The sequence below is a fragment of the Microcaecilia unicolor genome, chromosome 11 (genome assembly GCF_901765095.1).
Source record: "Microcaecilia unicolor chromosome 11, aMicUni1.1, whole genome shotgun sequence".
NCBI lineage: Eukaryota > Metazoa > Chordata > Amphibia > Gymnophiona > Siphonopidae > Microcaecilia > Microcaecilia unicolor.
In genome coordinates, this window is record NC_044041.1 from 131,398,102 (window position 1) to 131,418,156 (window position 20,055).

A 20,055-nucleotide genomic window follows, 5' to 3' on the forward strand; every position below is an offset into this window, starting at 1 on the left:
GTTGGTTTCCCTCTTTCCCTCTCTCCCCAATCCTTCCCTCTGTTGGTTTCCCTCTTTCTCTCTCTCCCCAATCCTTCCCTCTGTTGGTTTCCCTCTCTCCCCAATCCTTCCCTCTGTTGGTTTCCCTCTCTCCCCAATCCTTCCCTCTGTTGGTTTCCCTCTTTCCCTCTCTCCCCAATCCTTCCCTCTGTTGGTTTCCCTCTTTCCCTCTCTCCACAATCCTTCCCTCTGTTGGTTTCCCTCTTTCTCTCTCTCCCCAATCCTTCCCTCTGTTGGTTTCCCTCTTTCCCTCTCTCCCCAATCCTTCCCTCTGTTGGTTTCCCTCTTTCCCTGTCTCCCCAATCCTTCCCTCTGTTGGTTTCCCTCTTTCTCTCTCTCCCCAATCCTTCCCTCTGTTGGTTTCCCTCTTTCTCTCCCCAATCGTAACCCCCCCCCCCCCCCCGCGACACTCCGGGCGAGTCCTGCACTTAGTTTTTTTTTTTTTTAAGACTCAGAACGTGCGAACGATGCAGCCGGCAGCGATTGAAAGAGGCTGTCTGGGCTGGCGTCTGCGTCGGAGCTTCCCTCACCCTCTGCGAGTCCCGCCTTCATTGTTACAACTTCCTGTTTCGCGGGACTCGCAGAGGGTGAGGGAAGCTCCGACGCAGACGCCAGCCCAGACAGCCTCTTTCAATCGCTGCCGGCTGATGCATCGTTCGCGCGTTCTGAGTCTTAAAAAAAAACAAAAACTAAGTGCAGGACTCGCCCGGAGTGTCTCGGGGGGAGGGGGGGGCAAAAAAAGGTGCCGGTACGCCGTACCGTTGCGTACCGGCACAAAAAAAGCACTGTGCCTATGTAAATTGAATCTTGTCTTAAGCATCTGGCCTGTTTCTCCAATATAGCATCCTTCGTTACATTTTTTACACTGAATGATATATACCACATTGGAAGATGAGCAAGTGAAAGATCCCTTTATATTGAATATCTTTCCTTTGTGGGTAACTGTGGGGTCCTGTGAAATATTTTGGCATACTTTGCAACTGGATAAATTACAGGGACGTGTGCCCTTCTGTTCCTTTTCAGTCTGTGATGGAAGTTTACTTCTGATTAGCTTGTGTTTTAAGTTGGGTGGTTGTCGGAAGGCCAGTACTGGTGGGGATGGGAATATCTCTTTCAGTAATTCATCCTCCTGGAGTATAGGTTGTAGATCTCTTATGATTTTCCTCAGTTTTTCCAGCTCTGGATTGTATGTCACTACAAGGGGAATTCTGTCTGTGGATTTTTTTCTCCTTGTACTGTAGCAGATTCTCCCTGGGTGTTTTGAGGGAGGAGGCAATATTCTTGGAGATTATTTTGGGGTTGTAGCCTTTCTGTTTGAAGGATGCACTCAGGCTTTTAAGGTGTCTGTCTCTGTCCCCTGGGTCAGAGCAGATACGGTGGTATCTTGTGGCTTGGCTGTAAATGATGGATCTTTTTGTATGTGAAGGATGGAAGCTGGAGTTGTGGAGGTAGCTGCTTCTGTCTGTGGGTTTCTTGTATATAGATGTTTGTATACAGCCATCACTGATTGAGACCGTGGTGTCCAAAAAATTGACTTTTTCTGGGGAGTAGTCAATTTTGAATCTGACTGTAGGATGGTATGTATTGAAGGCAGAATAAAATTGTTTCAGAGTTTCTTCACCCTCCGTCCAAATCATAAAAATGTCATCGATGTATCGGTAGTATTTTAGAGGTTTGGTCTGGTGTGTATTCAGAAATGTCTCTTCCAGCTCAGCCCGGCTTATTTTCTTTTCCATGTTTTATTTTGTTTGATTTCTATTGATAACCTATTATCCGTTGAAATGGGCCGGTGAATCTTTTCACTATCTGGGGGTGTTGATGGCTATGGAGCCTTCTAAACTCTATCATTTGAACGTTGATAGGTTGTTAAAAGACCCCAAGCTTCAGTTCGAGAAATAGAGTCATTTACCTTTATCTTTAATGGGCAGGATAAATCTTTTTTTAAGTGATTATTTTTGCTTGCTGGCTCTATGTCTTGCAAGTTTTACCATTGCACCCATGGAAGAAAGGTCTCCTGCAGTTATATAGGTTGTGTAAGAAATTATTTTGGGGGGAAAGAACACCTTTATGATTCCTGGCCGCAGGAGGTTTAGGTTTACCTTGCCTTAGGCGCTATAATCAGGCTTGTCTTTTGCAGCACCGTAGGGATTGGCTGCTTGGTACTGATCAGTTTACTCCTACAGATTGGGAAAAGGAAAGAAATTGTTTATACCTTGCCATTTTAATTTTCTTTTGAATGCCCAGATGAAACATTTGCCTCACTCTTGTCATAGGAATATATTGCTGAAGCCACTGAGAGGGATTTGGTGGGCTCTTTTGAATAGTTGGAATCAGAACCCGAATGTTAGTGATTTATTACCATGTAGGGGTAATGCTGATTTTCCACCAGGGCTGGAGTATGTACAGTTTAAGAGATGGTCAGACATGGGCATTGTTTTGATCGAGCATTTTCTCAATTGGGAAGGTGTCTATTATTCTTTTCAGGATTTACAGCAGAGGCTTTCCCTAACTCACACACTATTATACTAGCATCACTATTATACTAGCTTAGATCACGGGGCTGTGCATACGAAGCTGGGTCAGAAAATTCAAGAATTTTTGCAAGGGGGTGATTTTGGCCAGGTTTCTGTATCAGGTTTACATAGAACCTTGATTGCTCTTCTCCCGCTATGGGAGTATGGTCCTCTTAAAGAAGCTTGAAGTAGGGACCTTGAGTATGAATTGAAGGGGGTAGATTTTCAAAAATTGATTAAAGCTATTCCAAAGCAGGTTGGAAATGCCAAATTTCAGGAGAGTAAATACTGAATACTTCACATGGCATATATATCACAATATCAGGCTGCTAGAGCAGGTTAGGTGCCTGTGGGTCAATGCCCCAAATGTCAGCAGGGGGATAATACGTTTTTTCATGCCTTTTGGCGATGTAGTGGCAATCAGGCATTTTGGAGGTTGCTTCATCGATACTTGGGGATTCTTTTTGGCCATTGTGTAATCTTTTCCTGGAAGGGAGTCTTGCTGAATAAATGGGAGGCTTATGGGATCTCGGACAAATACTCGTGCTTACTACTCTGCAACGCTTATGCATTAGGGAAGAAGTGCATACTTAAGCATTGGATGCAGGAAGAGCCTCCCTCTTTTTGGTACTGGAGAAATAGATTGCATGTCTTTATGTTGTGGGAGGCACAGGCTGTTAGGAATGCCCCAAAGGGAAGAAGGGCTTTTATGACTATCTGGAATTGTTATTTGCAAACTCTCTCTCACAAAGCAAGAAGTGCAGTATTAAACAGGTTTCAGAGTGTTTCCTAAGTTGGTACTGTTATATTAGGGGTTGCTTTGGGGTTCTCTGCTTGGGTAGGGGAGGGCAGATTGGGAACACTGGATGTTATCCTTTCAAAGATGGCCTGGGGTTATAAGAGTCCAGACGCTGGGTCATCTCAGTGTATTTTTAAGATATGGGTTGGAGTAGGGTTGGAGGGGGAGGGGTGAGAGACTCAGAAACTGGGAGGGAGGGGGAGAGGGGGGAAAGACCGTGGAACTGGGTAGGTGGGAGGGAGGGAGGGACGGAGAACGGACCCTGGAACTTGGAGGGGGGCCAGACCCTGAAACTGGGAGGGAGGGGGCGCAGGTGGACCCTGAAACTGGGTGGGAGGGGGCCCCTGGCACACACTCTCATTCTCACACACACACACACACACTCTCGCACACAGTCTCACTCTCTCTGTCACACACACTCACACATTCACTCTCCCTCTGTCACACACACTCACACATTCACTCTTTCTGTATCACACACTCACTCTCACACACACTCTGTAAAACACACACACTCCGAGGAAAACCTTGCTAGCGCCCGTTTCATTTGTGTCAGAAACGGGCCTTTTTTCCTAGTATATATATATATATATATATATATACACACACACACACACACACACACACACACACAATGATTAGCTATATAACTGAAAAGAAACAATACCTATAATCATTCTATCTATAATTAAAGAAAACCTATCTATAAACAATCATTACATCACTGGGCCCTACATCTAAGCGATGCTAGGAGTTCCTAGACCAGGAAAAGCAATAAAACAATCATCACTGGTCCTTACATCATCCAGGCTCTTATCATCATCTGGGGGGGGGGGGGGGGGGGCCCTGTTCACAGTGAAAGCCAGGAGTTTCTTTGACCAGGAAATATGGTTCTCTGCGCAGTAAGTACATTACTCACAGATGAGCTCCCAATTTCACTGATAGAAACTCCCTTTTTTATTAGGATTTGAACTCATGTTCAGAGCTAAGGAAAATTACAGAATGTTTGAGAATTTCTCTGTTTAGGTAAACAAGCCATACTGTGGGAATGTGGTCACACGTTTCTCAGTCCAGGTAGCCAGTCTGAACTGGAAACAGGCTCCACCTCCCCCTTCACATACCAAATTAATTAGAGCTGTGTCTTCTACATTCCAACTTATTTTCACACAATCAAAGTTAAACAATAATTTTTAAACAAAATTACTTCTAATCACAAATAGAGACTCCGAGTGCACTGGTCAGTCATGGCAGATTTGAAAAACAATCTTTAAAATTCACTTCTACTACAGGGTTAAGGCGGTAGAAGCACCTTGGATCAAGAGCATAGCTGTCTGATCATGAGGGGAGAATACCGCAGAGCTCATTTAAATGAGCTCTGCAGTATTCCCTCGTGCCTCGTTATTTGTCACATTAGAACCCTCTGATCATTCTGTGCAGGTAAATGTGGGCACTAGCGCTAGTGTGGTGCTAGTGGCCTCTAATGCCTCCATTTACCTTTGATCATATCCCTGCCACAGCATTAGCTCCCATCACACAGCATTTATTTATTTTATTTATTTATTAGGATTTATTTACCGCCTTTTTGAAGGAATTCACTCAAGGCGGTGTACAGTAAGAATAGATCAAACATGAGCAATAGGCAATTAGAGCAGTAAAAATATTCGAACAACAATACAAAGTATGGCATGGTATACTACTTGCAATGACAACACAATATGTACTAGAACATTATAATTGGTAGTGAAGGGTAAGGCAAAGTTGTAACATATAGATGAGTAAGAAAGTAGGAAGAATTAGAAAGTAAGGTGATTGATTTGCAGAAAGTTGCACGTGAGGTCAGAGAGATGGTTAAATATTATCTCAGCTAGGGTAGGAGTGGATAAACATGTCCCGCTGCAGTATGTGCAGCCCGAGTCAATCCTTGTGTGTGTGAGTGAGACATTAAAGGCTTGGTTGAAGAGCGAAGCTTTCACCTGCTTCCTGAAGTAGAGGTAGTCTTGTGTTAAGCGGAGCCTTTCAGGCAATGCATTCCAGAGTGTGGGGGCTACTCTGGAGAAGGCTCGCTTCCAGGTATCACATCGTGTAATGTCTTTTGGAGAGCAAGGTATCGGCCTGCTTATCTGACATTGCTGCCTGGATGTCCAACCGCCACCTGAAGCTAAACATGGCCAAAACCGAGCTCCTCGTCTTTCCACCCAAACCCACCTCTCCTCTTCCTCCACTCTCTATCTCAGTTGATAACACCCTCATCCTCCCCGTCCCATCTGCCCGCAACCTCGGAGTCATCTTCGACTTCTCCCTCTCCTTCTCTGCCCATATCCAACAGACTGCCAAGACTGCCGCTTCTTCCTCTTCAACATCAGCAAAATTCGCCCTTTCCTATCTGAGCACACCACACGAACTCTCGTCCAAGCTCTCATTACCTCTCGCCTTGACTACTGCAACTTGCTCCTCACCGGCCTCCCACTTAGCCATCTATCCCCCCTTCAATCCGTCCAGAACGCTGCCGCACGTCTTATATTCCGCCAGAACCGATATACTCACATCACCCCTCTCCTCAAGTCACTTCACTGGCTTCCGATCAGATACCGCATTCAATTCAAGATTCTCCTCCTTACCTACAAATGCACCCGGTCTACTGCTCCTCACTACCTCTCTACCCTCATCTCCCCCTATGTTCCCGCCCGTAACCTCCGCTCCCAGGACAAATCCCTCCTTTCAGTTCCCTTCTCCACCACTGCCAACTCCAGGCTCCGTTCATTCTGCCTTGCCTCACCCTATGCCTGGAACAATCTTCCTCAACCCCTACGCCAAGCCCCCTCCCTACCCATCTTCAAATCTCTGCTTAAAGCTCACCTCTTCAATGCTGCTTTCGGCACCTAACCTTCCGTGAAATATAGTATGCCCTATTAGTCGGACTCTACACTTGTCCTTGACTGGACACTTGTCGTTTAGATTGTAAGCTCCTTGAGCAGGGACTGTCCTTCTATGTTTGAATTGTACAGCGCTGCGTAACCATGGTAGCGCTTTAGAAATGTTAAATAGTAGTAGTAGTAGTAGTAGTAGCATTCCCAGTACTACAGCAGTCCCTCAACAAGACTACTTTTCTGCATGCATTGGAATATGTGCGCATGTTGAGGTAATTCATGAGTGCTACTGAGACACAAGCACTATTTAACGCACCAGTGTCAGTAATGCGCCTGTAATGCGCCACAACCATGGTAGCGTGTCTCCGCCCCTATATGCGCTATTGCGGCCACATGTTAATGGTGACCTCAGTATATGTAGGAAGCTGCGTTATGTGCACTTGCGCTATTTTTCTTAGCGCACCTAAGTAAACATGCCCCTTAATTTCCATTGAACATAATTAACTTAAAATACTTTAAATAGTAGTAATAAAAATTTCAAGTGCATTTTTACAATATACCACTGCAATCCACAAAACAAAAGGAGCAAGTTCCCACATGCTACCTTTTTCTTTTGATCTAGGCACACTCTCAGTGTACTGTTGGATGTCCTGCACTACCTCGCGTAAAGCCCTTAGCTGTTTTACTAGGGAACTCTCACCCTGTATCTGCAAGGAGTCGGGGAAGGAAGGCAGAGGTGGTGGCCTGGCGTACATCATCTCATAAGGGGTAAGACCTGTAGCTTTCGGTGTGCACCTCAGATGCAGTAATGCTAGTGGGAGCAAGTCGGGCCATTTGGCTTTGGCTTCTTGGCATAGCTTAGCAAGCTGGCTCTTCAGGGATCGGTTGGCCCTCTCCACTACCCCACTGCTCTGGGGTCTCCAAGCACAATGTAGTTTCCAATCGAGGCCCAGTCTAGTGCTGTTGCTGGGTCACTTCACTGGCGAACGCAGGCCCATTATCAGAGTTGATCTGTTTAGGGAGCCCATATCGAGGCAAGATGTGGTGAATGAGCAAGGAAGTGACTTCTTTAGCCATCTCTGTCCTAGTGGGTACGGCTTCAATCCATCCGGTATACGTACATACCGCCACGAGGATAGCTTTGTAGCCCCGGGCCGGGGGCATGTGCGTGAAATCAATCTGGCAGACGTGGAATGGGCTGGTGCCCCGAAGGATGTGGCCAGGAGCAGGGCCTGGTCCTGTCCGTGGGTTGTTCCGGGCACAAGTTGTGCATTGGCTGGAAGCATTCTTGGTCCAGAGGGATAGTTTGTTGACATAGTAGGTCTTCTCAAGCAGGCGTCCCAAGGCGTCTCTGCCCAGTTGGGTGCGATTGTGGGCTTCCCTGACCACCGTCCAGGCCAGGGCTTCTGGTATCCATATTCGGCCATCCTGTAATATCCACCATCCATTGTGCGATTCCAGGCCCTCTTGCCGGGCCCACTCTGTTTCGTGTTGGCCATAGATGGGGGCTTCTGTGGGGAGATGGACGAAAAGCACAGGGTCCGAAGAATGGGGGAGCTGACTTGCCCTTTTCGCTGCATCATCCGCCCGCTGATTTCCCCGGGCGATGGGGTCCGTCCGGCCTGTGTGAGCCCTGCAATGTATCACAGCTACTTTCTTTGGTTTCCATACAGCCTCGAGTAGTTGTCAGATCTCAGTGGCATTTGTGAGCCCTTTTCCCTCAGCTGTTAGGAAGCCTCTTTCTGTCCCGTTCCCCGGTCCTACCTGCGCTCCTGTTGTGGGGGGCGATGGTCGGCGGCCCTCGCGGCGTCCGGGGCTGTGGGGATGGACCTCAGGAGAGGCCGGCGCTGCCGCGGGTCGGGCCGAGAACAGCGACCCGCTGGAGCGAGCACCGGCCTCGGAGAGCGGAGCGTTGCGCCGGCCAAGATGGCGGCGCCGACGCCTCCCGGGGCGGACCAGCGCGGAGGCTCCACCTACCTCACGCCGGATTGGCGCGCCGGGGCCAAAACTCCGCCTGGAGGGCGGGCTGGCCAATCCTGAGGCTCCATCGCCTTCTGGGGCCGGGTTGGTTGGTTCCTCTCCCGGGGAGGGTGCAGGGCGGCGCGACATTTAAACCGGAGGACAGGAGGACTCAACTGCTTCCGTTTCGTGTATGCTGAAGCCGGCACAGTGGTTTTGTCGGAGTGCTAGCCGCCCTTGCTAGCCACCATTCAGAGACTGTGCTACTTGTCCTCCCGGAGTGCTAGCCGCCCTTGCTAGCCACCATTCAGAGACTGTGCTACTTGTCCTCTCGGAGTGCTAGCCGCCCTTGCTAGCTACCATTCAGAGACTGTGCTACTTGTCCTTTCGGAGTTCTAGCCGCCCTTGCTAGCTACCCTTTAGAGACTGCGTTACTGACTACCAGCCAGGTCAGCCGTCACCCCGCGGTTCCAGCAGTCCTGCTGGCCGCCTGCAGCTGGGGGCTCAACCCTTGGTGAACGGCGGCCGCCGCGGGTGAAGATTCGGGGTGCTCGGCTGTCCTCTGAGGTCTCGCGGGGCCTTAGAGAACCTAAGGGCTCACCACTAGAAACAGGACACTTTCTTTGTACAAGGCCCCGTGTACCTGGAGGGTAAGGAAGGCATACTTGGAGTCAGTGTAAATATTCACAATTTTTCCTTCTGCCCACAGGAGAGCCCTAATGAGGGCAATCAATTCAGCTTTCTGAGCTGATGTTCCGGGTGGCAGGGCCATAGCCTCGATCACATGATCCTCAGATACGACGGCATATCCAGCTTTCTGGATTCCTTCGATCACTTGGCTACTTCCGTCCGTGAACAAAGTGATTCCCCCCTGCCAGGGCTGATCTTTCAGGTCAGGTCTGCTGGAATGTACAGTGGCCATTACCTCTGCACAGTCATGGAATGGGGGTTCCGGGGCCGGAAGAAGGGTAGCAGGGTTGAGGTTGGTGGTGTCCTGGATTTGCACCTCTGGGTTCTCGCACAGTAGGGCTTGGTACTTGACTAGTCAGGAGTTAGTCATCCATCGGGGCCCATGACTCTCGAGCAGGCCACAGATGGTATGGGGCGTAGTCTCAAGGAGCGTCTGGCCAAAGGTGAGCTTGTTGGCCTCGTGTATCAATAGGCATGCAGCCGCAATGCTTCGGAGACACCCCGGCCAACCTCTTGCCACATTGTCCATGCCCTTAGAAAGGTATGCTACAGGGTGTTGCCAGGTGCCAACCATTTGGGTGAGGACCCCAAGTGCCAATCCCTTCTTCTCGTCGACAAACAAGTGGAACGGTTTAGTCACATCTGGCAATCCGAGCGCTGGTGGGGCCACGAGGGCCTCTTTGAGGTCCTGAAGAGCCTTCAGTTCGTGTTTCTCCCACTGGAGGGTCTGGCCCTTGAGTTCAGGTCCCTTCAGCTTGGTGTACAAATCCTGGGTCAAAACAGCAAAGTTAATGATCCAGATCCAGCAGTATCCAGCTGCTCCTAGTAACGCACGCAATTCTTTCTTATTTGCAGGAATGGGTTGGTTGCGAATAGCTTGGGTACGGGGTGTACCGAGCCTTCGGGTTCCTTCTCGGAGGCGAAACCCCAGATACTCGACTTCGATCTCACATATCTGGGCCTTTTTCCGGCTGGCTCGGTACCCTTGAGCTTCCAAGGTTTTCAAGAGGTGTAGGGTAGCTTCTGCACAATCCGTGTATGTTTCCCGGGCTACCAACAGGTCATCCACGTACTGGACGACCAGCCCATACTCGTCCTGGTAGATCTTCAAGTCTTGGGCAAGTTGGTCACCGAAGAGGGCAGGTGAATTCTTGAATCCCTGGGGGAGCCGGGTCCATGTGAATTGCTGCTTACTCCCAGTCTGTAAGTCTTCCCACGTAAAGGCAAACAACTGCTGGCTATCGGCAGCAAGAGGGATGGAGAAGAAAGCATCCTTCAGATCAATGACACTATACCACTTGGTTTGGGCTGGCACTTGGGCTAGAATGGAGTATGGATTAGGTACAAGGGCAACTATGTCAGCCACCTGGTTGTTGACCTTCCTCAGGTCCTGGACGGGTCTGTACTCTGATGTTCCTGGCTTCTTAACGGGCAGCAGTGGGGTGTTCCAAGCAGATCTGACCTGTTTAAGGACCCCTTGTTGAAGGAGTTTCTGTAGATGCGTTTGCATACTGTGTCGGGCTGCATAGGGGATATGATACTGTCCTTGGTTGACAATCTGGGCATTTGGTTTGAGTTCGACCCAGATAGGGATGGCGTTGATAGCAAGTCCACCGGGGTTCACTTCTGCCCACACGCCGGGCACCCCAGCCATGAGGGTTCTTCTCTGCCGTGTGAAAGGGGTATCCTGGCAATAGCGGCAGTCATCAGGGCCTGCGAATAAGGGGGCGTGCAACCTCCACTCTTCTTGTACAGGACAGATAAGTGTTACTGGCCGGTTCTCAAACTGGGCTTCTACTTCTCCCGTAGCCTTGAATCTTAAGGTGGCTTGGAGCTTGCACAGTAGGTCCCGGCCAATCAGGGGGACGGGACATTCAGGGATATGTATGAACTGATGAGACACCATCGTCCCTCCGATTTGGACATGGCGTTCCTTGAGGAGCGGGGCAGTGAGGGATTTTCCAGAAGCTCCCACAATCGGTATGGTTTCTTTCGTGAGAGGGGCTATGGCAGTGGTGATGACAGATCGTTGGGCCCCAGTGTCTAATAGGGCCTTCATTAGTTGTGTCCCCACTCGGATTTCCACCAGAGGGTCAGTAGGGACTCTGCCCTCCCGGTCACTTCATGCGGGATAGCCCCGGGCCGCGTCAAGGGCCATTTGCCATTCCTGTTGCTCAATGTGTCCCCGGCCGCGGCCTCGGCCTCGCTGTCCTTGCCTGGGGCCTCGTGGGTGGTCGTTGTCCGCCCCCTCTCGATTCTGGTCTCGTGGCTTCTCCGGGCAGTCCGCCCACCAGTGCCCTTCTTGTCGACAGTTGGCACACTGGTTCCGTCCTATGGGGGACCGCGTTCCTCTACCCCTTCGGCCCCTTCCTCTGCCGCGCGGTCTTGATCCCAGGCGCTCTTCCAACACCGCGGCCAGTACATCCGCATTCTCACGCATCCGTCTGCTTGCCTCTTTCCGAGCCTCGGATTTCTCTTCCTGATCGCGGTATCCGAACACGCGATCGGCTATGGCCTTCAGTTGGCTTATACTCATCCCCTCAAATCCTTCAGTCTTCAGGAGTTTCTTTCTTATGTCCGGTGCTGACTGACTGACAAAGCTCATGACCACTGTGGGGACATTTTTTGGATCCTCGGGATTTATTGGGCTGTGTCTCCTAAACGCTTCCATCAGGCGTTCTAGGAAATCCCCTGGGCTCTCATGCTTTTGTTGAACAACGTTATGAATTTTTCCCATATTAGTAATCTTCTGTTTGCCTTTTTCAAGGCTGCCAAATAGGCCTGCTGGTATTGACGGGTGCGGGTTTGACCATCCTCTGTCCAATAGTCCCAATCAGGACGTGTGGTGGGCACCTCCCTTCTTAAGCGGTCCTCTATCTGTGCTTCATCCGGGTGGGCCCTCCGGATCGCTTCCTCCATATTCTGTTGTAGCAGGCAGCGTTCCTCAGTAGTCAGGATGTGGGCACTCAACTGCCTGAGATCACCCCAGGTTGGGTTATAGCTGTATATTATGCCCTCCACCAGTTCTACAAGTTGTTCGGGTTTTTGGTCGTAGGAAGGCCCATGCACCTTCCAGTTATACAAGTCGGCACTAGAGAATGGGACGTGACTGTAGACTGTGGACTCGATGGGCTGGCCTCCTGGGGTTGGAGTGTATGTTGTTGATTGTCGGATCGGAAACAGGTCGGTAACATCCGCCCTCTTGTTTGGAGGGAGGGTACTTAACGGGCTTGACTGGGGAAATCGGGTTATCGGCTTAGTGACCCTCTGGCTCTTCCTGGAGGTTCCGGGGCCTGTTGATTCGGGAGTACTTGCCCGGGAAGTTTCTTCCGCGTCCGACTCTGGGCCGGAGGCCTCGGCGTTATTCTGGCCCTCTGTCAAGTTCGCGAGATTGGGATATATGGGGCTATAAGGGGGGGGCGCTGCCTCCTCCTCGTAGGCCTCTACCGTACTAAGTATAGGGGCCTTCGGAGGAACCTTTTTGGGATTCTGGGGGCCCTGAGCTTTCCCTTGGATTGCTTTTGGAGGTCTTGGTCTCGGGAGGGTACTGGAAGTACTGGTAGTACGGGGCGTGGCCTCCGTGTTGGTAGTACAGGGCGTGGCTTCAGTGATGGGGGTGTTCTCTATGGCCTTCGCGACGGCAACGGTTGCCGGGTAACTGAGAGTATTGGGCGTGGTATGGGCTTTCAACTTGGTCTTGCGACCCTTCCTCTGGCTTATCACCATAAGGGCGGCCTTTTCCACCTTATGCTGGGCCCAAACCGGCAGGTTCCGGACTACATCAAGCCACCCCTCCACATATGGGATATCCTCGGGACAGCCTGGATTTCCCTCAACTATAACCACATTCATGACTGCCGCCACTTTTTCATATTCGAATGACCCTTCCGGTGGCCAATCAACACATCTCCCTAACCCGGGCCACATAAACTGACATCGCTGTATCATCCCGGCTTTACTGCATTGCTCCTGGTCGAACACTTCGCTAAAGTGTTCCGTCATTAAGTCTAACGGAGTAGACCCACCCCCGCCCATCCTAACCTGAGTGCCAAAGGATAGGAGACAGACAAAGGGGGAAAGGGATGGTGGAGGAGTAAGGGGTCTCGTTCCACCGGACACAGAAGGGTCAACAGCCGGCCTGACCGGAATGCGGTCACCCGATCCGAAACTGCAGGCCCACTCACTCAACTTTCATACGCCTCAAGAAACCCTCCCGTTCGGTTCCTTCGCAGAGCCTAGTGGGTTTCGGGACCTAGTCCGTATTAGCCATTGGCCAAGAGGGTGATGAAGCCTCTTCTTCGACCCTTTACCGGGCCAGTCACTACCCAGAGTATACTCGCCTGTCCGCCGTCTTCGGACGTGGCCTGTTGGCGCGCTTCCCTCCGGAGTTCAAAAAGAAAAAAGAAAAGGTGCCTTGCCGGAACCACACGGCCCCACCGCCAGTCAGCCGGCGTCTATCAGCCCTCCTTCTGGAGATGGACGCTGAAATCAGCGGTGGCCACTTACCACCGTCTCGGAGGGGGGCAGATTACCCGACCAGACCGCGGCGGGGGAGGGGAAAGAATATAATCCGTTTCCCTCTATGTACTCCTTGCTGGCTCGCCAGAAAATGTAATAGAACCTTCAGCTAAGTAAATCAGGAGACAAGAGGCAAATGGTTCCGAAAACGAGGCAGCTTTATTGCTAGCAATGAACAGTACCGAGATCAGTCTCAGGATACTGCGTCACGAGCGTCATGTGACACTCGTTTTTATACAGATTACTGGTCATGCGCATAAAACGCATCATACGTCACACATACACATGCGCAGTACAGGCACATGCGCAATACATTAGTAGTTCTGTAGTTTTCACAGAGAAAAGATACGTCAGTTTCATAGCTTTCATAGAAATTGTTACTTTGCAAGAAATGTAACTTATTGCAATGTTCCAGCACATTTACACAATACAGCCTCTATGCATGGATCACGAGACCATGCTGGCAGAGCCAGCTACCTTCCCTACAACCCTAAATTGCTGACTACTACAACTTGTTATCTAGCTGCTGGTTAACAAATACATACTACTAGTAAAAGTCTAAACTGCACAGATTTAGGTCTTAGTCTAGGTTCATTATATGTAAGCTTAGGTTTTGGTACAAAGCAAAGGTGCAAGTATGAATGCAAAGTCCAAATAGAAAATCCTGTTAGTACAAAAGTCCACAAAAGTCCACACAAAGTAAACAGTGTGTAATGCCGTTTATCTAATACGTCTGCATCCTGTCTCAATCAGTTATCTATCTAGCTATCAGGAGCTGACAGTTGATGGTTAAGGCACAATACAAAAAGATGCAATGTTCAGTAACATCCAAATATAAGGTATGCCACAAGAAAGGCAAAGTCCATAAGTTGTGTGCAAAAGGCAAGATCCATAGGTAGTATGCACAGAGCTTGAGGTTGTCCTGCCAGTCTAGTGATGGCTGCAGGCCGTGTACAGTGTTCGCTTGTCCACTCCTACAATATGGGCTTTATCCGCCGTCATGTTTCTATGACAAGGTGGATGCAGCAGCTCAAGGTTTGCTTGATTTGTTTTGAGTGTATGGCGACGACGGCTGCGTGGGGCAGGGGAAATAGAAACTACTATAATTAGCTTCAGCATTGTGACGTCACTTCGTTTCCTGGTTTATTCACCCTCCTTGACCCAAACGAAACTCTATCCAAAACGAGGCTTGGAACACGTCTGGCAGCGCAGGCGCTTGGGACTGTCACTCCGTTTCTCGAAACTGATGTAATCGGGGTCATTTCCGCGGTGGCTGGTGCGTGAGACCCGGTGCGACGGAGGGAAAGGAAAGTGGGTGAGAACCGGCCGCGGCATCCATCTTCTCGGGTACTGCGAGAGCGCTAGGCTTCATCACAGGGGTAGTCTCCGCCGCCCCTCCCAGGAGGTTTATTTTACTCCTCACTGCCCGGCCTGCCCTTTAGCAGTATCTTTCGTTCCCAGGTAGTAATAGAAACACAAACGATAGTTAGAAAACAATAAGGAAAAAAAAAGTTACAGTCTAAGACGTCGGCATCAACTTTAGCCGCTGGAGATTAGTGAAGAAAAGACGAGCGCCTAAAGTGTTGTCAAATCTAGTATAGTGACGCTAATGGTGGCAAGCAGCGAGTTGTACTTTCCTGGAATTGTTAACTACACAACTAGCAGCAGCTTCCGCTCCCTAGCAATTACAATAACATTGTTAGGACTGGGCTCAGCCTCCTTCCCCCAGCATCCATGGCAGGTGAGTAACTAAGCATATAGTCCTTTCCTTCAATTCCAATATAGATGAAACTTTAACAGCACTTTCCGTCTTGCCACGGCTAGCTTTCACGACCATAATTAAAATCTTGGTTGGAATGGGTAGGGAACGTTTTTTTTTTGTGTGTGTGTGTGTGTGTGTGTGTGTGTGTGTTTCTCATAAGCCTGTTTTCTGTGTATCTCCCAGCTCCACGCTACCAAGCTGCTTTTTGGCAGTCTGAATTTTTTCTTTCCATTGTTTACATGCATATGTATAAAGATTAGACTATCTATCTTCTTGCCTTTAAAGGTAAACATAAAATATATACATCTGTTTATAGCCTTCTTTTAACAGTAAACCTTTTTTTTGTCAGAAACGTATGGGTTGGTGGCTTAGGAGTGAACTTTTCAAAATTATTGGGAGTGCTAAGTGGAAATAACCCCTCCCTGGGACACATACAAGGAATTTTCTCAATATTGGGGGTGCTTAAGCACCCACAGAGCAGGCTCTTATGTTTGGGGGTCAGCTGCAGGCTGTAGCAAGATCTTGAATAGCTTCTTGCTTTTGAATTCACATCTCAGGGTGGCTGCAGACAGCTGGCTGCTAATGTTCTGTTTCCTAATGCATATATATTAAAAGAAATTTGCTCTCCAGTGTATCAATAGAAATCAAACAAAATAAAACATGGAAAAGAAAATAAGATGATACCTTTTTTATTGGACATAACTTAATACATTTGTTGATTAGCTTTCGAAGGTTGCCCTTCTTCGTCAGATCGGAAGAAGGGCAACCTTCGAAAGCTAATCAACAAATGTATTAAGTTATGTCCAATAAAAAAGGTATCATCTTATTTTCTTTTCCATGTTTTATTTTGTTTGATTTCTATTGATAACCTTAAGAGTGGACTAACACGGCTACCACACTCCTCTCCAGTGTAGTAACTAAATAGTGTGCAAATAGATACATGCTAATTTTGGAGATCATGCTGCAAGCATGGATAGCTAGGTTTGTGCTAGCTGCTATATTTTGTGCTACAAAAATATTTGTACTGGCACTCAGCGAGGCCGATTCAGAAAGCTGCACTTGGATGTCTGAGTGTATGGCTTCTGCTGTGAGTGGTAATACTGTGCTGCACAGAAAGCTATATATATGTGAAAATAGAGGCCAGCTGAAATTCTTTACTCGGTTTTGGCTGAAAACCAAAACCATGGCCTTGCCCTGCTGCCAGCCCATCCCCTGAGCCATACTCCCTGACAGAAAAACCGCCCCCTGTGGGTGAGAGCTGCCATTTTTAGATTGGAAATGGCATGAGCAGTAGCGACCGGGGCTTGTACCTCCCCACGCTGGTTTCAGTGTGAAAATGGCAGCCACAACCTCCTGCGGCCTTCTAGTCTGCCATTTTGTCAATGCAGCCAGCAGGGCCAAGAGCAACTCAGGAGATTCCTGCTCCGAAGAGGCCACTAGACCTCCATGGTAGGCCTTAGGTGGGGCAGAGCTGGTGGGCAGCCTGGAGGAGGCTTGCATTGGTGGGGGTTTGGGCTACGGCTATTGTTTCCAAATTTTGGATCAGTTCTAGTGCCAAATCTCAAATTGTTTGCTTTAACACAGAACTAGTGGCTGTCCCGGCTAATGCCCGCAGAGCTCATTCACTTTGAATGGGCTCTGTCGGCATTAGTGCTGGAACAGCCGCTAGCGTGGCTTAGTAAACAGGAGTGTTACTCTCTTACCTATCTATGGGGATTGTTTACTAAAGCTTAGCTTGTTATCTGTAACAGAGCCCATAGGAATAAAATGGGCCCTGCGGCAGATAGCTCGAGCTAAGCTTTAGTAAACAGGGGGGTATATGTTCCATCTTTGCTTATACCCTACTTTGTCAATTAAAATGTTCTATTACGTATTGTGTTGACATTGTAAGAAGCATACTATGCCATACTTTGTATTGTTTGAATATTTTTACTGCTTTAATTGTCTATTTCTTATGTTTAATTTATTCTTACTGTTGAAGTGAATTCCTTCAAAAAGGTGATAAATCCAAATAAATAATAATAATTTTGCACGTCAGGAGGGAAAAAAAACTGTGTTGGCACACAATGGCATGTGTTCTGTGTATAAATACCAGCCTTTCAAAAATTTCTTGAATATAACATTCCTTGTCATCAACAGCAGATGAATCCATTAACTGATGGGTTGTATCCGTCTACCAGCAGGTGGAGATAGAGAACACTGAAGAACCACAGTGACCCTAGGGCAGCTAGCCCCATCTGCCTTTAGTATTTCTCTATCTCCCAGCAGGTGTGGATGTAGTTTGATCAGCTCCTGGATTTCTGCTTGGGGTGGCTCTTGTGCTTTGCCAGTTGAGCAGGGGTGTTGTGGCTGGTGGTGCCCACTTTAAAGGCGTATAGGTTCACCCTTTCCCTGCCTTACCCAGTCTCCCGTCCTCCCGGAGTCCCTCTGTTGCTGCCTGCCTCCAACTTTCCTCACAGTGTAAAAAAAAAAAAAAAAGCTTGCTTTTACTGCGTGGCTGTTCTGAGGCTTTCTCCAGAGATTCTGGTTCAGTGCAGTTTGACCGGAGCTCGTTGACTCGGTCTTCTGAGGTGAGAGTGGTGCCCAGCTCCTCTGGGGAGGTTCCCACGGACAGCGTTCCGAATGGGGTACGTTTTGGTGCGAAGCCGCCATTTTATTGCTATATTTCCGTCCAGTTGGGCGATGGCTGCTGAAGGAGTTAAGAGCTGCTCCCGCTCTGGTAAGCGCAGGTCAGCAGCGGGGCTTTGCAGTACGTGCTCCTTAGATGCTCGAGCTAGTACGAGCATGGCGAGCGATGATTGTTCCCGCTTGATGTAGCTGGCAGTGGGCGCCATTTTGAAAGCGCTGCATGCCTCGACCCCTGCGATGGCAGAGGAGTCTGAGTGCAGGGGGACGCCTCGTTTCGAGGCTGCCAGAGGAGCTCCAACCTCCGTTTCACCTAATTCGGGGGCAGAGGGCCAGGGTGAGTTTTTCTCCCCTGAGTTTGTGCTACTGATGCATAAGGCCTTCATGCTGAAAAGAGCTCTGCCGCAGGTGTCTGACACTGCGTTGCATCCTGGGTTCCCTCCGGGTGTTGATGCCCCGGGGATGGCTTCAGATGTTATTTCTTCCCCCGAGCGTTGGAAACACGCTAAACATAGACGGGTAAATTCCCCGTCTGAAAGTGGCACATATCCTTACCCCCCCATGGTCAGGCTGTGGGGAGTCTGAGGGATCTGGCAGGCCCTCAGAGACAGATGATCCATAAGAGGGTGCCTGTTTACCACTGGATTTGGATGATCCCAATGCGGTTCGGATTTTCCACCGCGATGATCTGCCAGCTCTCATTGCTGACGCCTTGCAGGCCCTCTCGATTGATGATCCTGCTGAAGGCGAGGCCTCCTCTGTTAATCTTAGGATGGCGAGTACTAAGAAGCCTATGCGGGCCTGTCCTGTGCATGACTCCATCCAGGAGCTTATTTCAGCTCAATGGTCTGACCCCGATGGGCCTTTGAAAGTGGCCAGGGCTATGGGTCAGCTTTACCCTCTGAGTGAGGTCCACTTGGCCCTTTTTGGGATGCCTAAAGTGGACGCCTTAGTCACGGCTGTGACAAAAAAGACCACTCTTGCAGTAGAGGGAGGGGTCGCTTTGAAAGACATGCAGGACCGGTGGCTAGAGTCCGCGTTGATGCGGTCCTTTGAAATATTGGGCCATGCCTTAAGGGCGTCTATTTGTAGTTCCTATGTAGCTCGCGCCTGTCTTTCCTGGTTACAACAGGTGGTGGAGCAGCCCGCGGAGGGTGCGGGGTCCCTCTGAGGTTGTCCCGCGGATGGAGTCGGCCCTGTCATTTTTGGCTGATGCCCTTTATGATCTGGTCAGAGCTTCGGCTGAGCAGATGTCTGTGGCGGTTTCTGCCTGCAGCGGCCGGGTCACAGCCAGGAGTTCAGGGGCGTGCTCCACAATGATGGGACGCCGGTCCACTCCTGCAGTTGGAGGATGTCTTTCCCTCTTTCTCGAGGAGTGGACCAAGATTTATTCGGATCAGTGGGTCCTGGACCTGATCAGAGAAGGTTACCAATTGGAATTCGGTGCCCCGGTGAGAGACATGTTTTTGGAGTCCCGATGCGGCACTGCCATTAAATGGGCGGCAGTAAAGGAGACCTTGCAAGTCTTGCTGCACCTCGGAGCGGTGATCCCGGTGCCTCCCGCCGAACGTGGCTGCGGTCACTACTGCATTTATTTTGTGGTCCCTCGAAAAGCCGGGTCTTTCAGACCGATCCTTGACTTACGACAAGTCAACGAGGCCTTAAGAGTGAGACACTTCCGCATGGAAACCCTGTGTTCCGTTATTGCGGCGGTTCAGCCAGGAGAGTTTCTTATGTCTCTGAACCTCAAGGAAGCTTACTTGCACATTCCTATTTGGCCCCCCGCACCAGCGGTTCCTCCGGTTTGCGGTGTTGGGCCAGCATTTTCAGTTTCGGGCCTTGCCTTTCGGCCTAGCCACAGCTTCCTGTACCTTTTCCAAGGTAATGGTGGTGGTAGTTGCCTTTCTCAGGTGAGAGGGTATCAGAGTTCACCCTTATCTCGACGACTGGCTCATCAGAGCGGATTCGGCAGACGAAAGTCGTCTTGCCAGAGTAGTGACAGTCCTGCAGACTCTGGGCTGGGTGGTCAGTATACCCAAAAGTCACCTGATCCCCTCTCAGTCTCTCGAGTATTTGGGGGTCCGGTTTGACACGGCCTCGGGGTTTGTCTTTCTCCCCGACCAGAGGAGGTGCAAGCTTCAGAATCAGGCCCGTCTGCTCCTGCGGATGCCTCGCCCTCGAGCTTGGGACTTTGTCCAGCTTCTGGGGTCCATGACGGCCACCTTGGAGGTGGTTCCCTGGGCGAGAGCGCATATGAGGCCACTGCAGATTGCCCTGCTCCAT

The 20,055-nt window shown here is 49.7% G+C and overlaps 1 protein-coding gene across 1 annotated transcript in view; it reads left to right on the forward strand.

The window, feature by feature from the left end:
• The first annotated feature begins 14,584 nt into the window (after positions 1–14,584).
• Positions 14,585–20,055, forward strand: part of RELA (RELA proto-oncogene, NF-kB subunit) — a 182,520-nt gene continuing 177,049 nt past the window's right edge. Inside the window, 1 exon segment of the mRNA XM_030218693.1 lies at positions 14,585–15,126. Coding sequence (XP_030074553.1) covers positions 15,120–15,126 — 7 coding nt within the window. The 5' untranslated portion in view covers positions 14,585–15,119.